This window comes from Rattus norvegicus, chromosome 4 (genome assembly GCF_036323735.1).
Source record: "Rattus norvegicus strain BN/NHsdMcwi chromosome 4, GRCr8, whole genome shotgun sequence".
In the NCBI taxonomy this organism is placed as follows: Eukaryota; Metazoa; Chordata; class Mammalia; order Rodentia; family Muridae; genus Rattus; species Rattus norvegicus.
In genome coordinates, this window is record NC_086022.1 from 174,577,616 (window position 1) to 174,590,685 (window position 13,070).

General features: G+C 40.8%; 1 protein-coding gene across 2 annotated transcripts in view; it reads left to right on the forward strand.

Annotated features, from left to right (window-relative positions):
• The window catches only part of Pik3c2g (phosphatidylinositol-4-phosphate 3-kinase, catalytic subunit type 2 gamma), a 367,852-nt gene extending 362,089 nt beyond the window's left edge, over positions 1-5,763 (forward strand). Inside the window, exons 33-34 of one of the 2 annotated variants that reach the window (XM_039106948.2) lie at positions 2,612-2,778; positions 4,368-5,763. In XM_039106948.2, coding sequence (XP_038962876.1) covers positions 2,612-2,764 — 153 coding nt within the window. In that variant the 3' untranslated portion in view covers positions 2,765-2,778; positions 4,368-5,763. 2 annotated transcript variants of the gene reach the window in all.
• Positions 5,764-13,070: the final 7,307 nt, after the last annotated feature.

Here is a 13,070-nt window from a genome sequence, read left to right on the forward strand (position 1 = left end):
CATCTCCACAAGAGGACAGAGGTCACCAAATAACAATGTTTCAGGATACATTTTTCATTAAATGACAAATGCTGATCTATATACATAGTATCTAGACCCAGAGGGCACACAAGTTATTCAAGCTCAGCACTAACTGATCCCAAAGCCCAAGTCCACCCCAGGACAATGTCTCTCCGTCCAATTCTCTGTTCTCCTGTGTGCTGAGCTGCCTTTCCCTGCCCCCTTGATATTCCTCCCACCGACACAGTCACTGATCTCCTGTTTATTACTCTCCCTCTGCAATCATGAAAATGGACTTTCGCCATATTTATTAGCCCCTTGTGTCAAATAATGTCCAGTGAATGCTGGTATATGAGTTAATAGGTACTCATTACACTCAAGGCTTTCTGTTTGAGGTGCCAATTCCAAGCCCACAATAGATTTGTCAGGTTGACTGAAGATTTGCCTCATGCCTATTGGCAAAAATGTATGAATACACTATAAAACTTAAGAGAAATATTCCTTATTCTATTTATATGAAGGCATATTATGTCACTTGATGGGAACATCACAAAGAATACACCCACGTAGGTTCTTCTCCAGCATGACCCAACAACTACTCGTTACATGGTAAGAGTTTAAAAAAAAATCACTATAGTGCACAGAACAATTAAGAGCTATATACCACCAATATTATAACTTTGGTCACTTTAAGAAGATAATTTGCATTGTTAAAGAACAGGTTAAAATCTGCCAAGTAACTTAGTCACTTCCTGAGACTTTCTACTTTCCGAGTGCTTGAGGGAATCGCTTTTGTCAGGAAGAATATTCCTCAGCCAAGCATACACAGAGAAAAGAATCCCCCTATTTGTGTATTTGATGGATATTTGATTTATGAGTGTTGAATATCTGGCATAAAGCTTGCCTTATTCTCTTGTTAATTCTTTTTCACTATGCTATAGGTCAGTGTTATTATTCGCAACATACAAAGGCTCGCAGATGAAGACAGATTCATGTGGATGTGAATTTAAGTTATTGCTGTATTTTGATGAAACTCTTCATTTTGGAATTGATTGTACAATTCACAGAGTTCTTGAGCCAGACCTTTCCAGGGGCCGCATTTTGTATCTGTGCCACTTTCTCCTTTCTTGTATCATTTTGAAAGCTCTGTCATCTATCTTCTCTGTGGGACAGGCAAGGAATTCACTGTGGGAAATGTTATAGGAAGGAAAGGAGAGGAGAAGGCAGGAAGCTAAAGATGGCCACCATGGAGGGAATAAAAGGGAGCTTACCCTGAGGTCCTGGGTGGATTTCTGGGTAGCACTGAGCATCCAGCCACCGTGAGAGAACATGAGTTATGGTTAGTGAATTTGGGGGTGCTTGACGCATTCTCTAAAAGTCTTTATTACCCCTGAACCCCATTCCTGGCTTGGGATACTTTAAATAGTCAATCCTAGAAAATCAACAGTAATTTTCTTTGTGGAGCAGGAGGAAGTGGCTGGATGGAGTAGACTAGACGGCATTGCAGACCATGTCCCTTGATTGAGCTAGTTCTTTTACTTGCTAAGTAAATTTTTGTGTGCAGCAGAGAACCAAATGTCATTGATAATTTGCATTTTATTCAGTGCTGGGGAAGTACTCATAGGCATACACGCTCGGCAATGAGTTCCCTTCAGGGGCTTCAACCCAGTCCTCAGTGATGGCATCAGAGGGTGGAAAAATAGATCCAGTGGGCAACTGCTCAAAAACCCCATCCTTACTCACGAAGGAGGCCACACTCAGCTGTCTGAGGACTTTCCTTTCCAGCTGCCTCCTATTTTGCATATACTGAGAGCCCTTCATTTTCCCTTGTAACGTGGCTGTAAATAGCAAGTATGTATCCCCGTGTGAAACTCCGGCTTCTAAATGTGTTCTAACACGTTTCCTTGGCAACCACATCAGCTTTCCATGGATGTCTCCCTTCCTTTCACATCTCATAACTAACATCTTCAGCCATCCCCCACTGCCAATGTCTCTCACCCCCAACAGGCCTGGCATTGCCACGACTCTAATGCCCTGAATATTAGAAGCCAAAGTTGAATAGACCTCAATGGGGGGAAATTAAATTGCATGAACAACCCATACAAAAAAAGAAATAAGCAATCACACATATAAGACCAAAGAACATCAAAATGTTAGCTGTGGTTATCTCCCAGTGATGGAAAGCCAGATTTTGTTTCCCTCCCTCTTCTGATTTGTTTGTACTATATGTTTAATTGAATGAACACATTTTCATGGTTAAAAGTCACACAGTTTTAAGTAAAAGAAGTGATCACATACTGATTCCATCTGCTACACAAGGAAATGTTACTTTCCCTGGCTAAACAACCCTGGCCTGACACTGTCTGTGGGCCTGCAACACAAGGATGTGGTACCCAAGCTCCTGTGACAGTCGGTAGGCTCAAGGGTGGTTGGAGGCAGAGTCTTGGACACTGTTCGGTAGAGCAACACTGGCAATGAAATATGTTGATGCAAACTTTTCCCCTCAAAGGTATAAGCTGTTAGTATCATGTTAAAAATTAAACTCAGTATTGAAAAGAAAGATGCATTCAGGCATATCCGATTTACATGATCCTTCTCTCTCCATTTTCAGGTGGTATATGATGACGTCTCAGGACTTCAGGGACATGTTTTAATGCTCATTGTGAAGAGCAAAACTGTATTTGTGGGAGCGGTTAACATTCAGCTCTGCAGTGTTCCCCTCAATGAAGAAAAGTGGTACCCATTAGGGAACAGTATCATCTGACCAATGCCATGAATGTATGCATTATTGATTAAGTACTTGTGTGTTTTCAGCTTCCATTTCCCCTATAGCATACACAAGGCATCTTTCTTGCGGAAGATGGCTTGGAGCAGTGGTTCTCACTCAGCGTCCCTAACACTGCGACCCTTTAATACAATTCCTGGTGATTGTAGTGACCCAAACCACAAAATTATTTTAGTTGCTATTTCACAACTGTAATTTTGACACGGTTATGAATTGCAATGTAAATATCTGATCTACAGGATACCTACTATTCGACCCCTGTGATAAAAGGGTCATTGGACAATCCCAAAGGGTCATGACTCATGGGTTGAGAACCACAGGCTTAGAGTGGTCACAGAAGAAGCAGATCAAAATCAGTCTTTTGTAGCTCTTTCTTCTCTACCTTCTCCTTATTTTCTTATCATATTTTCTCCTTGGAATATTCATCATGGAAAATCCCATATGCAAAGTCATGAAAGAATGATTCATTTAATATGCATTTTTGAATCAAACTAAGTTCATGTCTTGCCTTAATTGCTTGTTGAGGTCAAAATTATACTTTTAGGGTGTTTTCTAAAGCTAGGAGAAGCTCATGTAAGGGTTAAGAATATTTGCAATATATTTCAAAAGTTAAATATGTGTACAAACCACATATCTAGTCATGATTGAATTTATTGAGAGAATTGATGATCTCCAACCATGTGCTATAATTTTTCTATCAAAAAAAAATCCCTAAGATTTTTCTATTGCATAGATTTTTTTTCTTTAAGAATTTCATGCATGTATATAGTGCTTTCGTTATTGTAGCTTCTCTCTTTTTTAGTTGTCCCCACACCCATCAACAACTGTTCTTCTCTAAAACTCCTGTATTCCTGTGGGGAGTTTTATTTTTAAGATGGGCATCAAACTATATATCCCAGCTGACCTAGAGCTTGCTATGTTGACCAGGTGGGCCCCAAATCACAGTGGTCCTCCTGCCTCTGTTTCCCGACCGCTAAGGTTCCAGGTCATTGGATCTTGTCTGTAATTTTTAAGTTCAGTTCTTAGAATTTGATATTGATCAATCCAGTGTCATTGTGTCTTCCAGCCTCTGTCATGTTCACACCTTAAATCTTATTAATCTCCAAACCCAAAATATCCAACTTTTAAGTTCACCATTTAAAACGCCTCTTTGCGTGTTAAATACTCTCACTGCACTTGAACCAACACCTTGTGCTCGCACGGACCAGATAGATGATCTCACAGTTTGTCACCTGTGTAACAGGCAAACCCAGAGGATGCCTCCAAGATAATCAAACTGGAGGTTTCAAAAATAAAACATCTGCCATATAAGTTGTCGTGGTTTTGTTTCTCTAATCCTGATTTGCTTTGTGTTAAAAAAAGGAATCCAGATTGTTTCGTTTGGTCATTTAAATGCATGAAAGCCATTCATTTAGTCACTGAAAACTACATCGGTGACTTAAAGGAGCCATCAGGGTCTCACCAAAATGTATGATAACTCCATCCCAGAAAGCCGTTAGCATTGTGAGCAACTGTTCTGTTCATTCTTACACTGTTCCCTCTCTGACCTTATAGTCAATAGTGACACACCATATCCTTACAGTGTCCCCATCTTGGCTTATGATGACGCTGACACGCTGTCTCTCCTGCTGAAACCTCCTCGGCTTCTTTTCTCCTGACCCACGTTCTCCCTGGCAACTCTGTGTCCTGCTTCGATTCTTTCAAAGGAGACATCACCGGTCTTCCGCTGCTGCTGGACCTGCCACTCCAGCAGCCTCTGTGGTTCATCTCCTTAGCAGAGAAGAGTGGCCCGTGCTTCTTCCAAATTGGTCCCAGCTGTGCACTGAACAGTTTGTTCCTCTTCACAACAAGACTTTTCAAATTCTTGTCTCCACCTTCAACAGTTTCTGTCTTCCAAAGTTCTCCCTCCGTGTAGCTAACCAAACCCAACTGTCTTTCCCTCTCCCGTTTGATCTCTCCATCAGTTCCTATGTATTCAGGAATTCTGTCATCTACATACACTCTTCCAGACACATCCTCCTCCATGTTTTCCTTTTATAGCCTTGCCCCATTGTTCTTGTTCTCCAGTTCAAGAGCCTCCTGACTCTGCCCCACCCTCGTGCTGCAGTGACCCAGGCTCCCTACTAAGAGCTCCCTTCATCCCTGGTAATGTTCTCACACATTCTCGAAGCTTTAATGTCATCTGGATGCTACTGGTCCCCAGTTTTATATCTCCACCGCACAACCCCTCCCAAATTCCAGCAGTAAGTACCCAATTGCTTGTTTAGCATCTCTGGAGTATCTAATAAAGACCTCAAATTCTGTATCTCTCTCTCTCTCTCTCTCTCTCTCTCTCTCTCTCTCTCTCTCTCACACACACACACACACACACACACACACACACACACACACACGAGTGCTACCCCAATTAAGAAAACCCATTAGACTTCTTTTCAAATACATCCCAAATCCAGTCACTTAATCTTTCCTATCATCATCTTTATCTCGTGTTAGCACATATACCTTCTAAGTAGCCTCATGGTTTCTGGGAACCCCAGCCGCCTTCCATTCTTTTTCTAACACCATGGCCTCTGGGATGCCTCTGGGATGTTAACATCACTCTACTCTGAACTCTGTAGGAGCTTCTAATCTCAGAGCAAAAGCCCTAGCCTTTAAAATACCCTGAAAGGCCCTATTGCTGACATCTCAACAGCTATCTGTCTCTGATTTTAACTTTTGTTGTGTCCCTCTATCCTCATAGCTCAAGCCCTGGCCTCCTTTCTGTCCCCTGGGCACTCCAGGCATGCTCCAGCCTTGAAATCTTTGATCAGCCAACCCCTTCTCTAAAAAAAGTTCTTTGGGCCCCTATGTCCACTTTTCTGACTCCCACACATTCTTCAGATCCTGGGCAAATGTCTCTGGCTCTGTAAAACCCATCCCATGACACCACAGTGACACGGCAAAATGCTGTCCTCAGACACACATGGGATCCTTCCTACCCTTCCTTTTCTCTATACGTTTGTCATCACCGGATGTGTGCGTGTTCACTTTTTATTTTACATGTTAGTTAGTGATATTTGCTTCCCCAAGCAAGTGATAAGTCCTAAGCCAACACAGGTTTTTCTCATTGCCAGTACATCCTCGAAGCAAAGAGGAGCTCTTCCCATGGTGCCCTCACTGTGAAGAACTCTATTTCCCCTAGAAGTGACTATGAGTAATACCCAGGGCCCCTTTCCAGACTAGCCTTGGTACAAAGACCTGCAAATTTCCTCTCCAAGCCTTGCAGACTTCCTCTCTGGATCTACTCGTCTTGGCTGTGACTAAACGGTCAATGAGAGGTTGACAGGACCCAGGGATGACCAAGGGAAGGTAGGATGAGACTTGAGTGTACCTGATGAGAGATGGCAAGACCACCCATGGTGAGGAGGGAACCAGGGAAAGGAAGAAAAACAGACTTTATGAGGGACTCTGGACACAACCATAATCCACAAAGGATTCTAACAAGTCAGATCTCTCAAACCCATCCTTCTAGGTCTAGATGGAGGTATATATCTTGTACGAGGAGAAAAACATTGCATTTTATAGTGTGTTAACTTCATACCAAATATCTAAATTTAGGCAGATGGTATGTAGATATTAAGAAGTAAAATGTGATTTATCCTGACCACACGATTAAGGCTATCTGATAAGATTTGGCTAGTGTTCACAAAAAAATAAAAATAAATTTAAAAAAAGCTCAAAATGAGTGGTGAGTGTCTGTCTGGCTCAGAACTCTCGCAGTGCTGAAGTGAAAAGAAGTTTCCCAGAGTATTTCAGAGTCTCATATTCTACTGAGTGAGGTAGCCAAGCTGCCCACTTTCCCAAAATGTGTAAGTGTACTTGTCACGTCTGACGACAGAGTAGCCGACAAGCCTGGGAGGAGAGGCTATCGAGAGAAACACTTTAAGGAGTGATGGCCTTGAGGCTGGCCAGCTGCTCCTGGTTAACAGCACAGGCTGCTCTTGCAGAGGACCTACATTTGTTTCCCAGACCTCACTTGGTGGCCACCACCATCTGTAACTCCCGCTCCGGCGAATAAACTCTTCTGGCCTCCTCGGCACCTTACCCATCCATGCTCCTCGCACAAACACACATATGCAAACAGAATTTGAAGAGGAATAAGCACCTCGAAGTTTTCCCACAAGTTCTTAGGAATCTAGACAAATACACAAAAGCCCAATTTAAATTTCGTGTGAGAAAAGTCCTAGGATTACCAGAAGAACCCATCTCCGGCCGCTTTCCAGCTAGGCAAAGTTGACATAAAGGTTACTGTGAGGTGGAGAGTTTCCAGATGAGGATAGAGGCGTGTTTCACCGCGCACAGAGAGTCAGTAAACACTGTAAAGGGATTTACTTATGCACTTAGGTTCCAGGAGTTTAAAGAAATCTGTCAAGTCATAGTTGCCCTCCAAGCTAACATATGAAGGTATCAGACACAACAGAGAAGACACACTTTAAACCAAGTTGAGAAGGGCCCAGAACTAACTATGCTAACACTGTGGCATCAAACCCCAGCCCAACCCGGAATCAAGATGTGATGGTTAAAGTTGGTACTTGATAAAATACAGATTCTTCTGCAAAGAAGAAAGAGAGAAGGGAAGGAAGGAAGGTTGAAAAAAGGAAGAAAGAGAAAGGAAGGAGGGAGGGAGGAAATGGGGGTGGGAGGGACGAAGGACATGGTAGCATACGCAATCTCAGCCTCCGGAAGCAGAAATAGTATGAATTTGAGTCCAATCTAGGCTGAAAAGTACAACTTTGTATCAAAAATGAAATGAAGTGAGACGAACCTGATAGTCATAAAAAGAAGGGAAAGAAGGCCTGTAACTATACGTCAGATTGCACCTACAATGCTGAGTTGGGCATGGCTTTGGTGGGGGTCGAATGACATGGCTTCCACCCTTAAGACAAGGCCAACAGGGCATGGGCCTCCATGACTGTCAATGGCTGCTGTGGGTGTAAGGCTTCAGTGTATAATAATGTACATATTTTTATGTTCCTCCTTCAAGGAATATCCTCTCGGTTAGTTAACATTAATTACTCCATGATAATCAGAGACAGCACGAGTCCGGGAGGCGAAGGTGTGGCTAATGTCTCAGCAAAATGGTAAACTCTGAGGTCTTCAGGACAACCCTTAAGGCTGTGGAAAAGAACTCTAAAAACATGAGTTTGAAAATATATCACTTCTCACCTATGCACAAAGTAAGGATGCAATATGAATTATATGAGGGGCTTCGTGACTCCAAAGGAGCAAAGGCAGCTGCATTCATGAACCAGCTTGTGAGAAAGATACAAAGGCACGCAGATTCCTGAGTTCAAGGTCAGCCTGGGGCAGAGCAAGGTCAGGCCCAGGCAGAGTGGTGGAAATGGTAATTTCAGGTCTGAGTCCCACACAGCTAGCTTATCCCTTATGCTTAACAGATCAGAAGATCTCTGAATTTTTTGCAATGTTAATAAAGGTGCTCTTGCTGTCTCCTAAGAATCAAAGGTCTGGGGTTATGAGACGCTGATTCATAGGATATTCAAAGGGGAACCTGGAGTAAATGACTGCATTCATGAGTAAAATAGAAGACTGGGCTTATGATCTGCCAGAGACGAGCTATCCAGAGAAGTATTTTAGAAAGCCACAAGAGAACTGCTTAGAGAGCTGTCTCCAGCAGAAAATATGTATATATAGAGAGAGCTGTCTGGAGATCTCCAGAGAGAAAGCCGTCTGGAAAGCTGTCTGGAAAGTAGAACATAGGCTGTCAGCTTGGACCCACGATTCGTTTGAGTCATGGGTCCAATTCCTGGGTCACGATTCATTCCAGTCACTTGCTGCTCCCACACACCCCTTCTCTTATAACCCATCTCTAAGGCAAGGCTGGTCCTTAGCATAAAAAAGCTAGGGAGATAGCTCAGTGATGGAGTTCTTGCCTGGACGATGCAAAGCCTTACATCCGGTCCCAGGCATTACAAAACAAGGCAAAGCAACCAAGTAGGACAAAATATCAGCCGAAGTTGAAGAAGAGGCCACTGTGAACTCCAAAACATCATATTTAAATATCTGGCTTCTTAAAAAGCTGTAGGAAAACAAGCCACAGAGACTCTCCCACTCAACAGAATACAATCATCAGGGGCTCAGGGTCAAACCACACAACAGACTTTACAACAGCTCGGGCATTCGGAGGACTAAGAGGAAGATACTGAGAAGGTTAAGTGCAAGGATGGACAGAAAAAGAGAATATGAGAAGAAACCAAAATTAAAGTTCTGGAGCAGAACAAGTAAAACAGCCAATGTCCAAATCTCACTAGAAGAATTTAGAGAAAGATTTAGGCAGGCAGGGTACAGAAAGGGCAAATATTAAAACGGAATAGTGGAGCCCAAGAGTCTAGAGACAGAGAAGGTTGGGGCTAGAGGAAGCTGCAGGGAAACACAGGGCCGACTTATACAGACCAGAATAAGAGCTATGAAGGTAACATTATATCATTGTTTTGTAACTTTTTAAATGATTTAAGAAACTAGTTAACTAAAAACAAACGATTAGTCTGGATCCACTATGCATGAAGATATGGTCTTACCATAATGGGAAAGGTAAGGGGAGGTGCTAAAGGGTAAAGGTGAAAATGTATGTGGGGATGTTGTGTATGAGTTACCCAGGTACAAAAATCATAGTTTCAAGATGTTAAGTGTAACCCCCATGGTAAATATAAAAAAAATAGCAATAAAATTTTGCACCAAAGAAACTAGAAGGGAATTCTCAATGTATCACAGCAAAACACAAACAAAACCAAAAACAACAGAAAACAAAACAAACAAACAAACAAAAAAACATTGACTACAGATAAAGAAGAGAGCAGCAAAGAAAACAAAGAACATAAAATCAAAATAGAAAACAGAAAAAAAGTACCAAACAACTGGAGTTCTTCACTCTCAGTAAATAATTTAATGTAAATGTTTAAACTCTCTCCAATCAAAGGATGCAGATCAGAAACTGTCTCAGCAGAACAGCCATGGGTAAAATAGTTCACTGAGCATCAGCCTCCGTGGAAAAGATTCAAATCTTTCCCTTAAGATCAGAGATAAGGGCCGGAAGTGGGGGCTCAGCTGGGAGAGCCACTGCCTGTGAAGCCTGACAACCTGAGCTCAATCCCTGAACTCTTCTGATGGAGAAAAAAAATTGAGTTGCACAGCTGTTCTTCCCCCCTCCCCTCCCCCTCCTCCTCCCCTTCCCTACACCTCTCCCGCTCCCTCTACCCCTCTCCCTCTCTCCTTCCCCACCTCCACACATAAATGAATTAGAAAAATAAAATAAAATTTAAAAGGCCAGGAAATGGCCAAGAATGCATGAATCAACACAGCACTGAAGTTGTCCTCAAAGCAATTAAGCAAGAAAAGAAGATGCAGTCAGGGGTTGGGGATTTAGCTCAGTGGTAGAGTGCTTGCCTAGGAAGCACAAGGCCCTGGGTTCGGTCCCCAGCTCTGAAAAAAAAAAAAGAACCAAAAAAAAAAAAAAAGAAGATGCAATCAACTAGAAAAAGATGATCGAAGATGACGTACCTTCCATGCAGAAATTCCTGAAGGTTCCATGAGGAAAAAAAAATAGATCAACTAAGTTCAACAAAGCAGTATGAAATAAAACATTAGAGTTGGTTGTGCATCTGTTCTTTAAAAGAACAAAATGGAAACTTACACTTTCTAATTCCTAAGCTTACTACAAGCCTATAATATTCAAACATCTTGGCAGCAACATACAGACAAGAATATAACTGATGGAATAGCATCCATATCCCAGAAATAAATCCCACCATATATGGTCAGCTGATTTTTAATGAGCTTGTCAATTCCATTCAGTGGTGAAGGCAGTCTTTCCTGCAAACAATGCTGAAATTGCTGAATATTTACAAGTAAAGAATTAAGAAAGATCTAGTACCATACCCAAAATTAACTTTAAACGTTTGAGAGATCCAAACATCAAATGGCAAAGTGCAAACTCAGAAGAACACAGTGGGCAAAGGCTTCATGAGCAACAAAGGCAATAATCTTTGTTGCTGTGGAAATAACATATAGCTTTACAAAATATCTAATCTTCAATATTTCAGTTCATCCAAAGCCAACATGGACCACTAAGTGTGGAGTATGGGCCCATACCCCAGGCAATGATGAGATGGGAGAGAGGCAAGCATATCCCTGGAACCTCATCCCGCTGGCCTTTGAGGACAATGAGAGTCTCTGTCTCAAACAAAATGGTGGAAGGCTCTTAAGAGACTACACCCAGTTATTCTCTGCCTTCCACACAGCCCACACTTGCCTGCCATAAAGGAATAACATTTTCAGGAGAACGTGCTATATGGTCTTACAATTCCACTTCTGTCTTTAACTTTCCCTTTAAGTTTTTCAGAAACTTAACGTTTACGTTTCTAAAAGCAGAAACTCAAAGAAGTCTGTGTGCATCTGTGTGCAGCATTGTCCATAGCTGAAGTGTTGGAGCTGTACAAATGCCAATCATCAAATGAATGCATTGCCAAAGTACAGTGTATATATCAAGATATGACTCTACATGGAGGTGAACTGTGTGGGGTGTGTGTGTGTGTGTGTGTGTGTGTGTGTGTGTGTGTGTGTAGACATGCACATGCATGCCATGATGCATATGTGGAGGACAGAGGACAAATTGCAGTAGTCATTTCTCTCCTCTCATCTTACAGTCCTGTTTCTTCTTTCTTTGGTTTCTTGAGCATCTATTAGAGAAATGTTGGAATGTGTGATGCTATCCTACAGGTTACTGAAATTCTGATGATCCATAATCTTTTTCTTTTTTTAGATTAGATAATTTCAAACAATGTGTCAAGTTCACTGACTATTACACTTTTTCAAACATGGTATTTGATAAATAAGAGGAAGACTTTATTTTAGTTAATCTTCAATTTTAAAGTAACATTTAAAATACACTTGCTATATATTCTTTGCGAAACTCATATATGCATACAATGTATTTAATAATCTTTATTCCTTAGCTCTACCATTAAACCCTTTGTAGATCACTGCTCTATCCATCTCCCAACTTCATGACCTATTTTAAAAAATAACCCACTAAGTCAAGCTAGTCCCGTTCATGTATACAAGAGTGTGAGAACATCTATTGAATTGTGGTCAATTTTTATTCTTCATTAAAATTCAATACTTACAGGTTAAAAAAAGAATCTGTAGTGTGTATTTTACAACAATAAAACAGGGAAGGATCAGCACGGAAGTGTTTTGTGCTTAAGGACTTTGAAAGCTTTTGCCTGCATTAAAGGTGTTGATAAAAACCGCAATTCTGGGAGTATGTCAATGAGCACATTATATGAAGTTGTATTCTGTGACAATAAAAACAGAAAGGGGATATGAAGTTACACAGGACCACAGCTTTCATAACCCTTGATATTGCATTGATAAGAATTTGAAATAAAGTATTATATTCTAAGATGTCCATTAAGATGTACAGGCATAGCATTAAGAAAACAACTGTGCTAGGAAAAACATGAATAAACGGGTTATTTAATATATCTAACAAAAAAAGAATGATATCACAGAGGCCCCAGGAAACCAAAAGGATGGCATCATCAGAAATAAAGGGGAAATTGGTAGGGTTAAGCACTTGTGTCTCTGTAATTACATTAAATGTAGATGGATTAAACTCTCCAATTAAAGGCAGGGCTGGAGTAATGCATTTAGTAAAGCAAGATTTAATTATAAACCATCTACAAGAGACTCCATATCCAATGACGTAAATAGTTTCAAAGGAGGAAAAACTAAATTCATGTAAACAGTAAGCAGAAGAGTGAAGTAGCGTTGGTAACGTTTGAAATAGAGAAAATAATTCTGAAGTTGAGAAAATTGCTACGAGAGGCAAGAAATGATTTATATGAAACTAAAATGACATAAGCCATGTCTAAGTTAATTATATATAATAGTGCATATTATACTATCACTTACAATATATGTGGATACATCTGTTAATAAGTTGTAATGAATATCCAAAGCAAAAATGAACAAATTGAAGGCGGAAATAAACATCTCATCAATATTTAAAGATTTTGAAGTCTCACTATAAATAACAAATAAGGTGGTATGGATAATCCGGACCTACGAAACATTTCAGCCAACAATCAAACTCCAATACAATATGTTCTCAAGTCCACAGGAATAGAAAATTTATTATGTCACACGTAATATCCTAAACTGTATTACGTTGACGTCTATGCATCTCATTTCATTTTTCTGTAAATGTAGAGCTATCATAAAAAAGTGA